Source organism: Arctopsyche grandis, chromosome 9 (genome assembly GCF_051622035.1).
Source record: "Arctopsyche grandis isolate Sample6627 chromosome 9, ASM5162203v2, whole genome shotgun sequence".
Taxonomy (NCBI): Eukaryota; Metazoa; Arthropoda; class Insecta; order Trichoptera; family Hydropsychidae; genus Arctopsyche; species Arctopsyche grandis.
The window spans coordinates 7,285,631-7,306,402 of record NC_135363.1 but is presented as its reverse complement, the minus strand read 5'-3'; the positions used below and the strand labels follow the sequence as shown (position 1 = coordinate 7,306,402).

The following is a 20,772-nucleotide window of genomic DNA, read 5'->3' as shown; positions in this document are numbered from 1 at the left end:
GTATTTGATGAGAAATGAAACGTAAAATAAAGTTTTGAATTTACAATTTTCATTTATGTACATACAACCCATTTATGTTAAACGTTTGACGAGTCATTTCAACGTAATATTATTATTATGGGGCTCGGGAAATTGCGCTCGGTACGAAATTCGAAAATTTTCATTCGAAGAACCGAATCGTCAGAATAAACAAATCGTCAAAAGAATCGAGGAGAGAAAATAGGGACGAAGAAGAGAGAGAGAGAGAGAGACGAAATCGAGACGAGTTCGTATTCTGAAATCGAACAAATATAGGTCTGCGAAAGTTTTGTTTCCCTGTCAAGATCTTTCAATACTCATTTGTCGGGAATGATTAATAGTTTGCCATAAGAGACTTCATTTCTGGGAAACTTGCGGTGAACTTTGCATCGTATGCATTGAAGTTTTATAATTAACGCAGTACAGGTCATCCTATTTCGCAATACCTGGTTGTTCTTGTTGTTGTTGTTGTAATTTTCCGAGCTTTTCCTGTGTGAGCAAGAGAGCGCATTGAAAGCGTGGTGGTTTATAACGAGCATTTGAGTTAATTGAATTTTGCTAAGCCGAGCTGACCGTTCGCTCTATAGAGCATTGCAAATTAATTGAGAGTGGTCAAGCAAGTCCTAAAAGCTTCGGCTGGTTCGCGTGAACCTTTTCAGAAGCTCTGGATGTGTTTTGTATTAAAATCGAATGAGTTTTTAATCCATCTGGAGCAAATTATGCATGTATAGGTCTATGTATTAAGTGCTGGAGTCATTGATCTGTGAAAAATAATAAAGAAATATATAACAATTGTATTGAAAATCAAACACAAACTCTCAGTTTGTTTATTCAAGCTATTCGTGGATGACCAAACGTGACTTTTAACCGAAATTCCAATACAAAATCGGCTTACGAAGCTTACTTCTCGCTTACACTGCATTACGTAAAACGTCGACGATTCTACCACATTCAAATATCATATGGCGAAGTGCACGAGCCAAATGCTCATAAAATGTCCGATTGCATTCGGATATATGTATGTACACCTATATTTAGGGTTAAGCTGATTTACCGCTAGAGAGCGGGGATCGTATGCATTATGCATGCATTCCGGGACGAGTGCAACGTGCATTGTGCCAGTCATACGGGGATGGAATGGTTTGATACAAAACTGCATTGTCAGAGAATATCGGATATTTGTTTATTTATTATTTTTTTATATTACACGTGTGTACGTACAATGTATGTACATACATACATACATTATATGTATTATATGCTGTATCACTGGGTACAGATGTTTGAATGTCCGTCGTTTCACTTTGGTAGGATTACAGTGTCGGCTTTATAGTGGCTTTTAACTATAATTTAACATAATGGGATTAGTTTAAGTGTATATACTTATATATTTATGTATGGATTGAGTTTTAAATATGCGTATGTTTGTATATAGAACTGACGAGTTTGCACTTTTTATGGGATTTGTAATAAGGTTGCATTTCGGTTGAAATCTTGTTTGATTCGATTATAAGGGATTATCGGGTCGTATTTTCAAAGTAAGCTTACCCTTTTCTATCCGCTGATAAAGACAAATTTCTATATCGGCTCCAGAAAGACGTTCTGGTCTCTTTCTGCTGGCTCTTAAAGTTTTTGCTAGATATAAATAGATCCTCTTAATATCAATTTAGCGTTGTCCAGTGTTCTTTGTCGCAGTGTTTTTAAAACTGTAAGCAGTTTTTCTATATATTATTAGAATTTCTGTAATGCCGTTTTGGCATTACAGAAATTCCTATTGTGCCACAGTGGTCGAAAATATATATACATATATAAAAACAAATAATTATACAGAAATAAAAATAAAATAAAACAACAGCAGCAAAAGATCAAATAACAGAAGTATGTATGTAGATTTAAAACATGTAATAATAGTTCAATATAAGGAGAAAAATCTGGGAATGTTTTGTACCAATATATGTATGAACATATGTACATAAATATATATCTATGTATGTATGTATATGCAAGAACCAGCCCTAAATACAAAGCATCCCCGTGAGACCCAAATAGAAGAGAGATCAAAAATCACTCATACTTATATCACGTCCAATTATGAAAATAATGATGAGTGCAGGCCACCAGACAAACAAGTTAAAATAATCTGTGATGATCCACGTTCACTGAGGCGGAAATTATCACATTCAGGAATGGCAGCACCGATTTTATTAAGAAGTCGGATAGATCTTGAAATATGAGCCATTCGATAAAGTATTGTGCGGGCAGGGGGTATCAAATGAGAAGTCTCAAATGAAGAGTCGGAGGAAAGTTGATTAAAATCTAAGTACAAAATATTCTATTCATGGTATGGCTAAATGGAACACTTCTCTATACTATTTAGGCAGTGGCTTACGGCTAAGTGATTTAAGATACATGTAGAATGGTGATTTGTCGTTGCAATCTGTTGGGAAATTTATCGCAATGTTACAGACGATTTATCTGTCATGAAGATCATAATCAGTAGCATAGATTAGTGGTTAGCTTGTATTGCTTTCAAAACGAGTGGTCAAGGGTCTAATCTCTGCCCAGCGCTGCTGGCCAGACCTTGGATATGTGACTCCAGGTCGATCGTTTCCTATCAGAGTTTGCCAATTTATCTGATTTTCATTGAAACGGTAACTAAAAAAGGGAAACCTTGACCTCTTTCTTGCAAATTTCTAAAAAATTAATCTTAATACCAAGTTATATTTAATATTTGGTGAACACCGGTCAAACAGAAGAGGCAGTTTACTCTTGTTCGATTTTTTTCGTCCCCCTTAAATATGTTTGTGTGCTCTTCACGAGAAAATTCAATTATAATCTTTGTGTCAATTTGATGAAAATAAAAATAAATCTAAACTTAAAACTAAATTTAATAAAGCGGAAGTGGGATTTTTCCCTCTGTGAAAAGTCTAAAACGATTTTTTTTCCACACCCCTGAACGTATCAAACTGAAAAATAATATTTATATTGTATATATTAATAGAGTTGAGTTTAAGGTTTGAGGTTAAGGTTTTGGTCAGAATTCGTATTTTTATTAGTAATTTTTTTTAAAACAATACTTCATTATTTTATTTTGACCTTTTAAATTATTTTGATCTTCTTGATATGTATTGTGTATTTATTTTAAGTAAAAAAAAAATTGAACTAAATCCGATAACTGGAAGTAGAAATTTTCCTACAATTGCGCTCAATTTGTATCGAAAATACTCTCACAGCTGGTATGTGTGAACATATATTTATATTTAATTATAGAATTTTGTTTTGTAACCTTCTTATATTAATCAAATATATAGATAAAGTCGTGGGTTGGTAACATCCGAATTTTTTTAATAGTCATGCAATTCGTACTCACTAAATAATGTATCGAATACAATTGTTGCGTAGAGGTGTTTGGAGGATCCAAATAAAAGGCCAAAGTAACTTCACAGCATTTATTGGGTGATTAAGGAGATCCACGCACTGCCAGTGCTCCGTCCCGAATGCCTTGGTATGGCCTTAGTACCTGCTTATTAAGGGCAGGTCACTCAGTGCATCTTCCTCGACACGTTTGTTTACCTATTATTACAGTCACGTACCAGATATGCAGTCCCACGGTTTCGCGCTGTCTGTTTTGAGAACTAGCGGGAAGTGGCTGGGTGCCGTTACCGACCACTAAGTCCATTCGGGGGTCTCCATTGTTAGCCAACAGCACTTAAGCCTGGAGATAATCCTCGAAAGCCATTTATAACGGTGGCTCCATTTTGCATATGCTACACAATTATATATATATATATATATATATATATATATATATATATATATATATATATATATATATATATATATTTCTATAAAATTATAATGGAAAATTAAATTCCATATATAAGTATATATGTATATTAGATTCCGATAAGAAATTTAAAGCAAAATTTATCTCCGATATACTCCACAATCAGATAAGATGTTTACTGTAAATTCAGTACGTGTGTGTGTGTGTGTGTGTGTGTGAACCCGACCTTACAGCCCGTCGGATTTCCGTCGACTCGAGACTCGATCCTGGCAGGTGTGAGAGATATATGGGATTTTGACGAGTGTTGAGAGGCGTTATGGTATATGTATGTGTGTATTTATCAGGGGTTTTAGAGCAGGGTTGTCAGTTGCGATAACGCGATATCGAAATGTTGGCCATCGCTCACTGGTTAGAGTTTCCCGCCCCCATAATTGCGACCATAATGATGCGCTAAACGTCATGTTTATTGCGGTGAGACCTATCGAAATATCTCGTGTTAGCGAAAGCGCACGCTTAAGCCCCATAATATATACATACATATATAAATGTACATATGTAAGATATTATAGAATAGGTACTATAAATATTTACCTCAAACGTTGTCGTTATCGTACGGTGAATATTGTGGCATTGAAAATGTGTATATAATGTATGCTTTATCTACATATGTACATGTGTACGTAGTAACAACAGATGAAGTTTTGTGATCATGCGAAAATTTTAACCCAAGATTTTGACTAATTCGAACTCAGAATCGAGCACTAATCACGTTTTCATGATCTAGAAAAAATATGTGTCTGTGTATTTCGGGGATTTTTTGATCACCGTGAGTCCTATCGAACTGAAACTTACTTTAACTTGATATTCTAACCACAGGGTAGTTCACTGGTTAAGCGATTGCTTACCAGTAGAGAGGTCGTTGGTTAAATCCCAACCGGAATCGAAAACTTTATTAAATTTTCTCTAAGATTATGATGAGTACGTCTATCGCCGCTGGCAAGATCTGGATGGTTATTAAATTGCGAATATAATATATAATTGAACTTTATTTTAGATGCTATTCACTTGATATCGCTTAACTTTAATTCGAATAATTTTAACTTTAAAATTATTTACTTGGTACATCTTATAAAAACTTAATAAGAATTATGAAAAATAATTTTATCATAAAATATAGAGTGAAAAAAGAAAAAGTTATATGCGTTTAAACAATTTAAATCTGACATAGCGAGATGGCGGTGAAAAGTAAGAAGAGGCTAAAACGATCGTGTGAAACGATCGATAAACGTCATCAAGAAATACGAGGGAGTATTTTCAAACGTGTCTATTACGATTTTTTTCACCATCGTAATGGCGGATGACACTTCCACTTATATTGATGACCAAACCAAGCAAAATGGCAAAGTATGAAAACGATCGGATAAGAGACAATTTTTTTTTTACTAGTGATCGTAAGTGAAAGTAAGAAGAGATTAGTAATAAAAAAAAAAACATTTCAAAAAGTCAAATCACGAACACCGCATCGACTATTTCGATTTTATAAAGCACCAGTGTTGTGCCTGTTGATTTCAACGGTTGGCTTCGGAAAGGAATTGAAACACGAATTAAAATAAAGTTATAATATACTAAATATATTATAAAGTAATTTATAGGCGCGCGTATTGATAGTTAAAATTCGCCGGCGTCGAAATGATAAATGAATATGTTTGTGTCTTTGTGGATGTGTCTATGTATGTATGCTCCCGTGCATCTGACGCTGACGTCACCCGTTTCAACTCTGGCGCTCAATATCAGGAGCACATGTCAGATGCACATACATACAAACATACATACATACATCTCATCTGTTTTTATGTCGCGTTCACCGACTTAATGTATGCGTATAAATTAAGTCGCGTTCACCAATTTAGTGTATGCGCATAAATTATAGGCATAACAATAGCGGATGCTTAAAATGCAGCCATTGGTCAGAATGTATGGTCGTTGATCTAATTGGTCAAAGGTTTTAGTCCATGTAGACTACTTTACGCTGATTGGTTGTGTGCCTCGTTCGCGTGTATTCATATTTTTATTTTACATATATACCAGGAAGGCCTTACAGGTAAATCCCAATGCGCCTTCCTGGCCAATTACAAATACAAATACAGCATTTTTATTATAAGTCGTTGAATTGCGAGACACTGAAAAAACTCGCAAATTAACGAGACATCTATGAATTGTACATAAATTTTTATTGTACATCAATCAAATTTTTCAAATAGTGGTGACATAGTAGGTAGGAAGGATTTTTAGTCAATTTTTTTTCCGGGAACCGTTTCAACAATGAAATCAGAGAAAATTGGCAAACTCTGATAGGAAACGATCAACCTGGAGTCACAAATCCAGGTCTGACCAACAGCATACTCTGAAAAATTCATTTTCATTCAGGGATAGAACCCGGCACCTTCTTGACGGTAAGCAGAAGCTTAACGTCCGAGCTATGCTGCTGCAGTATACATACATAATATGTATGTATACTGTATATTTAAATGTCTCCAACTTAATAAATAAAATAAAATCGGCAAAATTTAGATGGAATATTTGCGCTTTAATAATATTTAAATTGCATCATCAATTTATAAAACGTCTTTAAAATCGAATAAATTTAAAGACCGCATCTTGAATCAGATTATTGAATGTCGTTAAGTGAGTTTAAGTTTACTGTAGGATACACCGCAAAATTTACAAAAATATATATTTCTTTATCAATATTTAAATAAAATATCACAAGAATGATTTTCGAGCTTTTTTCTAGATAAGACGGCTTTAATGTCCGCACGAGAGCACGTTATTTTTTACGCTAATTTTACGATCTTTCGGTCGTTGAACTGGCTCGAGATTTCGAAGAAAAGCGATTTCCACTAATGGTTTTTCGTGTAGTGTGAGAGAAGGCTTCGGAGAGCGCTTCTCAAAGGTGCGCGCGTCCCTCGTTTTTTAACTTATTGAAATAACCGTCGTAATTCGAAAGCGACTCTCAGATAAAAAGAAAAACAACTCGAATAACCGGAACGGGGTTGAATGACTCCGATAGTACGTATTATAGACGAGAGGGCTCGTCAATTGGAACGATGCGCTGTGGAAAATTGAGCGACTTTTATTAACCCCTGCTTTGACGTTATTGAGTTAATTAATTTCTGTGCGTATCTTTCCTTGTGTTCTCCGTCGTTTCTTGCGCAATGTTCGTCTTCGTTGAATTTTTAATTGCCGTTCAAAGGGAACAAGTTTCCGCGAAGAAAAACCTCCGCAAGTACGAGTACTTGCTCGAATGGTTTCGGTGCTCGCATTAAATAATGTTTTATATTCGTTGTTGCGTGATTGAAACTTGTTATCTGACGTTTAATTCGTCTTAGCGTAAAATTTTCAAAAGCTTTCAACTTTTAACAATTCTCTTAATAATGGTACGATGGTTTTTAAATCATTTTCGATGCTAAATAAAAATATCAACCCGTGTTTAAACGTAGAGAACATTCACCTTAAGATTTCTTTTTAATCTTTTTTTGGAGAAAAGAGTATGGCTCAATGGTAGCGTGTATGTTTAGCACCAAGTGATCAATGGGTTCGATCCGCCATACTGCTGGTTAGATTTGGGGGTATTTGTGACTCCAAATCGATCGTTTCTTATCGGAGTTTCCCAATTTCATCTGATCATTGTTGAAACTGTTCCTCAAAATTGGCAAAAAATCATCTTTCCTGTTGTCACAAATCTTCTGTATTTATTGTGCGTATAATTTGTTCAAATTATGTACAAAATTTAAATCCATAGATGTTTCAATGGACTAATTCTGTATTTAATTAATTAATTAATTGTTATTTCGTGTTCTTCAACTTCTGGAAATACAGTGATTTATGTAATAATAAAATGCTGCATTGTTTGTAATTAATTGTCCAGGAAGGCGCATTGGGGTCTTCCTGTCAAGCCTTCCTGGTATATATCTTTGTAAAAATAAAAAATAAAGATATAGGACATGTAAAGAAAACTTTAAAAAATTCTGATAACTTTTATTACAAAAAATAAACATACATAATTGAGAACTTTAAGCAATCATATTTATTACCCATTATTGAAATGTAAAAGACATTTACCACTTGAGTAAGTACGTTTAGTAAAAAAAAATATTGATATATATATGTAGAAAACTAATCCTTATGTAGGTATATGTAAACGTGTTAAAGTGAAAAGTTTGCGAAATAAGCTCATTACGCGACGAAAAAAATATGTGAGAGAAAAAGTATATTTTAGACTTTTAAAATTCGCTAGATTATCAATAATAAGAATTTTAAAGCATTGAAAAATCACAATCAATAGGAAAAGCATCTGAAAATTGATTCCAATACTCATTTTTGGCATAGCAGTACTAGATATTTTAAGTAAAAGTCTCATATCTCATACACATAAAGAAACCATCAAAAATCATTGTCATGTTCGAATTCAGAGTGGCAAACTTATTAAATTTTGATTTGTCTCCTCTCCAATAATATTTTTTGCCCATTTTAATCTATACAGGTTTGATCAAATTTATGAATTGCATCTTGATGTTACAAAATAAATTATAAAAGGGCAGTTCTAGAAAATAAAGAAATCTAAATGACACAGCTGTGAAATAAAGGACTGTCCTCTTAAGTAAAGGACGTATGGTCAGCGTAAATATACTACATATACATACATATGTATGTTTACTTTTTTAGTCAAACAGATTCATTTATCTTTTCGCTGTATACATTTGCTTTGTGAATATTGTTGGAGTTAAAAATTTAATTTTTAAACGTTTTTTATTGTTCATAATTTATGTTCACAATACAACTTAGGTCTATTATAATAGCTACTGATCCGTTGATCATTATCTATTTTGCACATTATTTTTCTTGTTAGTATTTATAGTATTGTCACGTACACCGCGTAGTGCAATCGGATTAAGCCGAATAGAATCCCAGAGACTGTGTGACCGTTTATAATTGGTTTCGAGGACTATATCTAGACCCTAAGTGCATGTAGGCTGAAAAATGGCGACCGAGTTGCCTGTTATTGGTCCCTTCTCAGAATTGACCTGTAACGTGGGACTGAATGTCGTAGGAAGACATATCCGTACATGACCATAACAATAGGTAAACAAATTAGACGTCGAAGATGTCCTGAGAGATCTATCCCTTATAAGGCGATACTTAGGCGATATCAAGACATTCTGGACTGAGAACTCCCAGTGCGTGTATCTCCTTAATCATCAATAAATGCTGTGAGACGACTTTGGCCTTTTACTTGGATCCTCCACCCACCCCTACGCAACAGTATCATCTTATTTTAATATTAGTCTATACAACACAATAGGAAAAAAACTCAAAAACCTATTTACAATTATTATAAATGTTTGAAATACATTTTATACATATTAAACAGTGTTTTCGTAATCTGTATTTACACCTTAAGGATATAGACAGCTTGTTGTAATCACCGAGAATCTTCACAAGTGTATTAGTATGGTTATTTAATAGCGATTTTGTCAAAGAATCTCCTGCTTAGTTTGTTAGTAATGTCTACGACTGAAATAATTAACAATGGTTTTAATATTAAACTACATGAAACATCTTTATATTGTTCGTTTGCATTATGTACATCGTTGGAACTAATAACAGATTCGTATTATACAGTAATTTACGGAATTTCATATAAAATTTCACGAGGTATGGCTGTAAATCACCAGAGTCAACTGATTATAATTTTCAAAAACCATTATTGAGGCTAACGTCAAAAAACATTTCAACATTGTTTGTTACATTAAATAATTTCATTCAATTGAAGTTGGTTTGGAATGTAAAAAGCATCATTAATTAACTATAATATAATAAACCAAAAATAGTACATAATTTAATTGACGCCGTACATTTTAGGTATTGTTTTTGCCAAAATTATAATCTGTTCGTGCCGTCTGCGTTTTATTATATTTTTTTGTGTTGGGCAAGAAACAAAAGGCCATCCCGGGGTGACTAATCACTCGCTCGTCCCTGATTGATGACACTGTTCCCTAAAAACACACACTTTAGAGCTTCTGCTTGGTTCACTATTGCTCGAACGGAACGAGCTCTATACAAATTATTGCGAGAACGTGCCGTGCCGTATTCATCTGTTCCGAGTCCCAACTACGATAAATAACGATTGTTAAAGTTAAGCTCGCATCTCGATATTAAATTTCAACGATCGTTACTATTATTATTAGATGATTAGGTATCGTCGTATCAATTCTCGGCGTTTTTGCGGTGATATTAATATTTTTCATCGACGCATTTTGGCCGAGTGCCCTTGCTGCTTACGCGCAAACGCGGAAGAGCCCTTGTTGCCAAAAAATCCTTCTCGGAAAAGTGTACATTCAGCTGAAATCCATTGACCCGAAACTGGATCTTTGTCTATAGATAGACTTAATTTCGTGAATATTGAAAAATTAACATGGAGATATTAAAAAAGCTTTGTTCTTGATTTTGGCTTACATATACAATAGCTATAAATTATAGATTATGTGAGTTGTGGCTTAAAACTTCTTTATAATATATGTAGTAGCATTGGGTGGTAAATAACATGAAAAATATACAGATAATTTTATGTTTGGTGATTTTTTTCCTCTCGAAGGTGTCTTTTTCTTTGGAAGACGTCATCTTCTTATGTCCAATTTAACATGACCTAACTTAACAGAAGTGTCAGATTAAACTGTCCACAAGCTCCCAGTGCTCTCATTACAACATTGTCCCAGAGTCGACGGGAAACGAGGTCAAGATCCGGTCAACATCGTATCAAACCGTAATGATACGTCTTAATAACAACGAAATTTCCCTATATATGTTTCCCTATGTGTGTATGTTTGTATTTTATGAGATTGCCATCATTAAGAGGGCTGCATAGCAGCGCCTTGTCCATACAAACGTACTATACTTCTCCCTTCCTCAATTATGGCACTAGAGAAATTATTTTTTAATATGCTATGGATATCCACCATTGGGGTGCATCTATCGTTTTGTTTTTTCTATTAATTATTTTTTATAGGAGCTAGGAGCCACCAAACATCTATAAAATCGCCTCTTTTTTACACCCATGAAACGAGTCCAGCGTGCTTATTTAACGGTCGATTTTAAAAAAAATACGCCGATAGATGCACAGAAAGTATCTTTCTCATACCGATGATGAAATTTTTTTAAAAATTGGTCCAGTTTTGGAAGAGAAAATAGGAGAATACGAAACCTCGATTTTGTCAATTTAAAACACGTTTTATCTGGTCGAAGCGCAACTGTCGCATTCACTCAATATATACATACACTCAATATATATATATATATATATATATATATATATATATATATATATATATATATATATATATATATATATATATATATATATATATCGAAGAAAGGAACGGTAACAAAATTAAGGTTTCAGGTGTACAGCCCTCTTAAAGCCGCATTTTCCTTTCACATTGTTAATTAATTATAATATAAACACGCAGTGAGTTACTTTTTCAAACGGCATATTACAAAATTAATATGTATTTAAAATTTAGTCAATAAAGATAAACGTCTTTTATTGTTTTATTTAAATTTAAGTCAAATCTAAAAAAGTAGAGCCTAGAAAAAACAGACTGCAACCCCGGCTATTGCGGATACCTTAACCACGAACTTCCCACGTCAAACGAGTTGAAAACAAAACAAAAATAAAAAAGAACGACTGATTGGGGCATGCTACAATATTATAAATAGTTTCACGCGTATCAAGATCCGTATGGATAGTGTAATAGGTTAGTATCGTGATAATCAGTAGTGTATCCGAGCTGTTTTGAAATCGACGATACTAAAATCACGATCCATATAGACATGCATGGCATACACCATTCGTGCTCCAAACGTCAAACACTCATCGGCGTTTGGCCATAACACGCATTTTGAATTATCAACATTATAATATAAACTTTTAACATTCATTGTATAACCTATTAGTGAAGTAAAAATATATATGAGAGATAATGAGAGCCTATACTGCAAATTTTATAAGATAATAGTGTGAAAAAGATAACGTTATAGGCGTTAAAACAATTCAAATCTGACAAAACGAGTGGGCGGCGGAAAGTCAAAGAAACAAGGTTTAATGACAATGAGATGTCATCGTCTCCAAAACTAAGAATAGCTTTGTAATAAAAAATTGGTTAAATTGTTAAAAATTCGAAAATTGAATCCAATTTTTACCATTTCAATAAACCTGGAATACACACAGATCGCAATCTTCTAGAATTCTTGATAATGACAATGTGTTATATGGATATTCCATACGTTTGTAGGTAAAATAAGGTCGTGAGTTATATTAGAGGAAATGCCTCATAATTCTTATATTTTATTTATTCGAATAACATAAAACGAAACGGTATGGGTGAGCCTTTATTTAGTATAACAACAACTTTCACCGTTGCGACTGAATACATTTTGAAAATTCGTTGTCATATATGTATTTACATACATATGAACGCTCGTTCGCTCGTCGGAAAATCACTTTTCCGCCGTATGTTTTCCGGCTGTCGGGAGCAACGAACCTTCACTAGGAGGCTGTTCGGGTTTCAGAATCTCCGGCCGGTTTTTACCGGCGCCGCTGGTGCGCCCCTGATTCAATTTATTCATGTGATACCAATAGGTTTAGTGATTCAGCTGAAACTGCCCGTGGATGGGGGATGTGGTGAAGCTGGCGGTGGGGGTGGTGGAATCCCTCCCCATCACCCTATCACTCTTCCGTCCCGTCAAAGATAAATTATTCATTCGGCAAATGACCCGAAACTGATGAAGCTTACTTTTGGAAAGTTCCTCTAACGCCGTCTGTCTGACTTGTGATATCGACTTTATTTATTGGAGGGTCCGAAGAATGCGAAAAAGTATGCTAAAAGTTCGACATTTTGAATCGCGCAAGTTTGACGCCTGTTGTGATAAGTGAGAAGTTCGCTGTGAAATAATGTAGTTAGTAATTTTGATGCGGTTTGTCTTTGTCGGCTATATGTATGTACTTTTGGAAAATCATTTGCATTTTATTTCGACCCATTGAAGTTGATACTGGTTTTTGTTTACTATTACATGCGATGCAAACATTTGTAGAACGTGCCTTTGTCAACCTATTAAATTGAAACCTCTCAATAGTTAAATATTTACTTATTTTAAGTTTGGACCATTGTGGCATTAGAGGAAATTCTAATGTGCCACATAATCGAAAATATAACAGAGAAGAAACAAAAACGATATATATTTATACAAACAATACATAGAAGAAACAAAACAAACAAAAATGGAATTAGTCGCAAAATATGAAATAATAGTTAAATATGTGTGAGGAGACTAATTGAGTATGTCTTGCATCAACAGTCAGCACCAATCTAATATGTAATTTCGAAATAGACTTTGTAAGTATGTATGTAAGTAAAATTTGGGTGGTAGAATTAAGAAAAAACCTGTATATACATACATACATATATTGTTTGTATCGACACTTCCTCCTGAAAAATACACAAGCATTTAGCACCGTCCATTGAAAATGAATTTAATTTTAATAAATTAATTTAATTTAATTTAAATTAATTTAATTTCATTTAAATTAATTTCATTTAAATTAATTTAATTTAATTTAAATTAATTTAATTTTCTATTGCTGTTTTATATCGTTTATATGTATGTACATATGTAGGTAGGTAGGTAAAATGTATACTATTAGATTAGCCATGTTTAAATGGTTGATATTACAAAAACCGAGCGAAGCCGGGTAAAACCAATAGTATATGTATTTTTAGACTAGCCGAGAATACAAAACATCCCTGTAAGGGATGTTTTGTAACACTACGCCTCCCTAAAAAAATTTTTTTCCGCGGCTCCCTACCTTTTATTTTTTAATAGATATAATAATATAGACACGTTTTAATAGATATAATAATATAGCTACGATATGAAGTTTTATTTATTTGTAGATATTATGGTATGAAAATTACTCCCCTGGCAATAGTCCGCGCCTCCCCTGAGAGGCGCGCCTCCCAGTTTGGAAACCGCTGCTGTATTGCCTAAATGGAAAAAAAGATGAATAAGATGAAAATTCACTCATACGTACATAACATTCGATTATGAAATTAATAATGAGCGCAGGCTACCAGAAAATTAAGTTAAAATAATCTCCGATAACCTACTTACGCTCAGTGAGGTGTAAAATATTACATTTATGCACGGAAGCAACGATTTAATTCAAACAAAAATGGAATTGGTCACAAAATATATATTATTAGATAAATATGTGTAAAGAGACAAATTAGGTATGTATGTCTTGCATCAACAGTCAGCACCAAACATATGAATATTTGATCAGCCAAAATTTACAAAACATCCCTGTAAGGCCCAAATGGACAAACATAAGATCAAAATTCACTCATATGTACATCAAATTCAATTATGAAAATAATGATGAGTGCAGACAATTAAGGTATAGTAATCTCTAACCCACGCCCAGTGCGGTGTAAAACGATACATTTAGGCACGGCAGCAATGATTTAATTAAGAATCTGGATAGCCATTGGAATCGGAGCCATCCGATAAAGAAATGTGCGGGCGGAGGTACAATCATCGAATGATTATGTCTACCACGCACATATGTAAGTATTAGGTAGATATTTTCACAATTTTTCTAACAACGACGGGTATAATGTATTACGATGTAGAATCAAGAGAATAAAATGAATTATTAAATATACATAAATGATTAAAATAGCATGATTTTGTATTTCTTTGTTATTCTCAACGTTCCGCCATCTTGATAAATCTAATATAATATTATATTAGGTGCAATTTTGATGTGACTAAGTTTTCGTTTGAGTAATCAAAATTGATGTACACTGATTCGGAAATGATTTACTCGGATCTGTGGATGAACTTTGTGCTTTCATCTCTTGAAGTGAACACTCGGAGAAAGGTCTAATTTAGTATTTTGAAATTTATTATTATTTTCAATCTGTTATTCATTTGATTATATTTGAATATCAATATCAAAGAGAAATTCTCTTCGTTGCCTTCTTGAAGAACAATAAATTAAGGGACAAATTTGAGTCGAAGCAAAAGACAAATTGTGGGAAAGACTACCGATTTGAATTTAATACTATCAAAGTCATGAAGTTGTCATTAAAATATTTAATAATCCCCAGCCTAAACATCTCAAACTGTATTGTGCGTGTCTCTAACTAAATTAAGCCGTAAGTATTTTCTAATATTGTATCGCTTGATTTTGTACATAAATATTAATTTATCATTAGGGACTCCTACCCGTTGGCCGCGCTCAGCGGTTTGTGCCCTTTATTGAGCCATTCCTCTGCCTCCTTTCGAACCCTCAATTTTCAACCTCATCCCCTCCGACCACGTTTCTTAATATAATATATAAATAACCTCGAGCTGCAAAATCTGAAATTGCACACCGCTAATTAATTTGCTGCGCGAGCATTAATTTTAATATTTAATTTGCAGCTCTTTGATTTACAATGTTTCGTCAATTTATATTAAAAAAAATTGCCACAGTTGAAGTGGATTCGCCCATTATGATTAAAAATCTAGAATGATAAAAGGCTCGTAAAATATCGCAGTGTAAATATATATGTAAAATCAAGCCAGAAAGATGAAATCAGTCCGAGCTATTAGAATGAATCGTTTAAAATTTGGCGGTAATACGCATTTCGAATTGTCAACATTATAATATAAACATTCATTAAATAACCAATTAGTTAAGTAAAAATATATATATATGAGAGCCTATAATGCAAATTTTATAAGATATAGTGTGAAAAAGATGAAGTCATAGGCGTTTAAACAATTAAAATCTGGCGGAAAGTCAAACGTATACGTCATTATTTTGGTATTATTGTCTATTCATTTTTATAATGTATTTATTGTAATAATAAATCAAATATAAATAAATAAATAAGATAATATAAATAACTAAACGTCAAGGTCTCTAAAGTTTTTGCATTTTTAAACGTGTTTATTACGATTATTTTCACCATCAAACTATTGGGAGTGATTTAAATTTCTATCGGTAACCAAACCGCTCAAAATGGCAAAGTTTCAAACCGATCGGAAGAATGTAGGAATATTGCCTGAACTATAAGCGAAATGAAACATATAAAATCCTTGTAATAATTTTATTTTACTACCGCCATCTACATATGTATAAAATTAAAGACTACATAGACGTCACCCAGATTTAAAATTTTCGAACTTCAAACGCGTCTTAAACGATATTTTATCTCTATCGTAATGGCGGAAGATCCATTTACTTATATTGATGACCAAAATGAGCAATATGGCAAAGTATGAAAACGATCGGATAAGAGATAAATTGTCCTCTGAATTGTAATCGTAAGTGAAACATAAAGGAGGTTTGTAAAAATAGAATAAATCTGAGATTTATTAAACGGAAATGAAAATTTTCTTAGTTGTTGTTTTGCGTTAATTTATTTCATTCTTGTCGGCATTGTCTTTGTGAAGGTCAATGAAATTAATAATAGTTTCATTCATAGAAAATTTAATAGCTTTGACGCGATAATTTAGACTGACTTTAAATCACGACGCTAATTATTTTATAATATTTATAAAGTGTCGTTCTCATTCTATTCAAAAATATAAATTATATTTTCATGCAAGAGATAATTACGGATTTATAGTGATTTATTTAAAGACGACATATGCAGAGGTATTGGAAATCTGAGTACCTCGAATATCCCAGGTCGCATAAAAACAAGTTCTCGGTTTTCGAAACAATTTCAAGTATTTCGGGTCAAACGGGTCTCGCACCCTATTTTCTCGAGAATTAAGCGTGAAAAGTCAGGTGGCTGACTCTCCATCGCATTTAAGACACCCCTGTCCCGACTTTCCCACAAAAGCAGTCCATGGTGTCAGCAGAGGGAAATCGGTCGGGAAAATCTCCGGTGTGAACCGCACACCATCCCCATCCCACCCACCCCATCTGCCTACCAATAAAGTTGACTAAAGTGGCTTGCTGACCGCTTCACGTCTTTTAAGGGTACATCAGGACTGGCTCTTTAGGATTGGTTTGACCCTTACGCCACAATCGCCCTCAAGCTCGCTCTATATTATATCGCATCTGAACGGGTTTGCCTCGGAGAGTAATCGATGTATGAGACTCAACTAATATTATGATGATTTTATATCACGATGGCGTATTTTATGTCACGGTCCCAGTTGGCAAAAATTCGGTGTAAAAATATATTCGATATATGTATGAGATCTTCTCTTCCATTTGGGCCTCGTAGGGTTGTTTTGTATTTGCAGCTCGTTCTTGTATTATATATATTCATACAGATTGGTGTCAAGACATTCCATACTATTTATTCTGTTTATTTGATAATTTTACTGTAACTCCTATTATTAATGCTATTGTTTTTTCGACCATTGTGGCGCATTATGCATTCCTGTAATGCTAAAACGGTCCAAACTTAAATAAATAATATTATGAGTACAGTATATTATGGATTCAGTTTAATGTGATTTTTGTCCGTACTTTCCGGAGTTTTTGGCATGTTTTTCTTTTTGCATCTTAAGTTGGAATTTTTATGGAATGTCTTAGTAAATATTTAGTAAAGTATACATAGTTGTTTATAACTATTTTAGTTAAATTTTTTCAAACGATGAATATTTTTCTTATTTGACTTTTGTCTGAGAAGCTATTTATTGGAAATCGTTTCAATTTAATCGCTCTGTTTAAATTGTATACAAGTTTATTTTGGAATTGCTTAAGTTATTACCCATTTCCTGTTGTTTGAAGGAGCGGATGTAAACGAATTTCTGTACATAAAACATCAGCAATTGGCCAAAAATAATGATAAAAAATTTTGCAAATATGTACAAGAAAACAAATGTATTTCGTTGCTATTTATCTAATATATAATTTCGAAAGAGACTGTGTATGTTTGTATCTTTGGTTGGGAACTTCGAAAACAAAACAAAGTTTATATCACGACAATTCAATTAGTTGAATATTATATTTTTTTCGATTCAAATAAATTTAATGAAAAAACAAATGAATATTTTCTATTAGATTCGCCATGTTTACACTGTTAATATTACAAATACTGAGCGAAGCCGGGTAAAACAACCAGTACATTATATAATAACCGAATTGCCGAGCATTGCTCTTAACAAACAAAAGTTGATAAAAAATTACAAATCGAAACATTTTCATCAAATTTTGAAATTACATGTTTATATATGTAGTACCATCAAATATATGCAATTTAATTTGGATAACGAATAAATAAACAAATATTATATATAATTTTTTTTTTTTTGAATTAATAGCTCTAAATTGTCTTCAGAATTTCAGAAATACATACTTAGAATTGCATATACATTATCACTGATGTTTTTTTATTTATTTTTAATATGTAAATTAGAGTTTTTGATCAAAAGGGTTGAATCTAATATTAAAAGGTTATAAATTAAATTACATACATATAATAGTATTTGCGTGTTTAAAAATAACATTCTGTATCATTACTTTTTATTAACAATTCGGCCGAGTAAACGGTCGTGAGGAATAATACAAAGAATACAGCAGGAAGATTTAGAGAGATGTAAATGGCTATGGGGGTCGGTTTAAGAATTTAAACCGACACAACCCCATTGTTTGCTCGGCAGAGTCGCGTGTTGGCCGCAGAACATTTCATTCGACGTTTATGGCGTGTTCCTCGTCTGCGACAACCAAAGCGCCTTTTATATTTTATTTTGCTTTTTCCATAACGGGGCTGTAAATAAAATCGGAGCTCTCACGGGAGGGATGATTGCCTCCATCCCTGCGCCCTTTTTTCTTCATCTCGTTCCTCGTCCTCGGCCTCCAGTCGGAGAGGATGTAGAAGAGACGCTGTACAAAACGAAATCGTCGTTCACGTAATCCAATAACAAGAAAAAATGTTATTTAATAAAGCGATTTCTCTGTCGTGATTTTCATCAGTTCCTCTCCTGTATCCTCTCGTACTTCCGCTAATGAACGCAGACCGGTGAAAATGTAAAATGCTACTCTCATCTCGCAACGCTTCGTTGCACTCAGCTACTATTACAGACATGTGTACATATGTTTATAAATTTTATTTTATTACTGTATATATGTACGTAGTACCAATAGAAGAAGTTTTGTGATCATGCGAAAATTCAAACTCGAGATTTTGACTGATTCGAACTCGGAATCGATTACTGATCACGTTTTCATGATCTAGAAAAAATGTGTGTGTCTGTGTATTTTGGGGATTTTTTGAACGACGTTAGTCCTATCGAACTGAAACTTAGTATCGGTTACTGAAATTCTTATCGACACGACGCGACGTAAGTTGACTGGAAATGGTACCTCCCCTTATAGGTATCCTCTTTTTTTTAAGTTTTTGAATTCAATTATATCCCAAACCGCTGATTGAATCGGACTGAAATTTTTTTACTTGTACTAAAAATAATAATATTTATAACTTTATATTTTTTAAATATTTTTATCTGAACCGGAAGTAGTACTTTTACTCCACCACAAACACCACAAATTCTGATAAGAAACGATCGACCTGGAGTCACAAACCAAGGTCTGGGCAATAACTACTAGTGGGAATCAAACTGTGACCACTCCGTTCGAAAGCATAATATTTATTTATTTATTTTTACATATATACCAGGAAGGCCTTGCAGGTAAACCCAAATGCGCCTTCCTGGCCAATTACAAATTACAATTACAATGCAGCAGTTTTATTACAAGTCGTTGAATTACGAGACACTGAAAAACTCGCAAATCAACGAGACATCTATGAATTGTACATAAATTTTATTGTACATTAATCATACTCAAATAGTGGTGAAATAGTAGGTAGGAAGGATTTTAGTCAATTTTTAAACGGGAACCGTTTCAATAATGAAATCAGAGAAAATTGGCAAACTCTGATAGGAAACGAACGACCTGGAGTCACAAATATCCAAGTCTGACCAACGGCACTACAGATGTACTCAGAAAAAATCATTTCAATCGAGGTCAGCTCATGGGATCGAACCCGGCGCCTCTCGGTGCTTAGCTGAAGCTTAACGACCGAGCTATGCTGCTGACTATATGAAAGAATAATAAGGTCTGGCCAACAACGAGACCATATTTGGGAATCAAACGCGTGACACCTTGAACGAAAGAATACAACACTCACTACTAAACCACGCTGTTAACTATCGGTCTATTTTAGTGTGAGAAAAAAATTATGGAATTTGTATTGTGTTAGTACGTGCAGTGTGTGTGTGTGTGTTTTATGTGTCCAATTTGGATTTTTGGGATATTCTCGTTCAGCTTTGCAGTTGGTTGGTCACGAATGGATTCAGCTAATGGTAAACGCTTCGTTGCTTAGCAATTTTCCACCGAAATCGATGCGACAGTTACAGTGTGCGATTTTCCTTGATAATAATGTATTTTCATACACATATAATATGTATGTGTATAACTCAAATCATGATATTTTTAAGGCTTCGTTTGTACAATTCGTTCATATAGTGGTTCTTTGTAAATTGGATCGGTGTAAGTGGGTTCAAAATTGATTGTAAGAATCCTTATCCATATTATGTAGTAGGAATAATTAGTTGGTCTGGTGAGTTCGTCAGTCTGCAGTATCGCGACAAAGTTATGTGAACAATATATGAAGTCCCGTAAATGTCCGTAATAAACAAATTATTGTAAAATTCAATGATATACATACAGATAATGTCTTTTTAAAACAGAAATTGTGGTGTTTTCATTTCCACAAGCCACTTAGAAACTGGTCTAACCAACAACATGGTTCAGTAGTTAGCGTATAATACTTTCAACCGATGGGTCATGGGTTCATTCCTGGCCCGGTGCTGTAGGCCAGACCTTGGATATATAT

General features: G+C 33.7%; 1 protein-coding gene across 4 annotated transcripts in view; it reads left to right on the top strand.

The window, feature by feature from the left end:
* The window catches only part of Ptp36E (protein tyrosine phosphatase 36E), a 305,940-nt gene that overhangs the window by 61,524 nt on the left and 223,644 nt on the right, over window positions 1-20,772 (top strand). The window contains exon 3 of one of the 4 annotated variants that reach the window (XM_077438567.1): window positions 245-265. The exons of the other annotated variants lie outside the window; for them this stretch is intronic. Coding sequence (XP_077294693.1) covers window positions 245-265 — 21 coding nt within the window. The remainder of the gene's footprint in view (window positions 1-244; window positions 266-20,772) is intronic. 4 annotated transcript variants of the gene reach the window in all.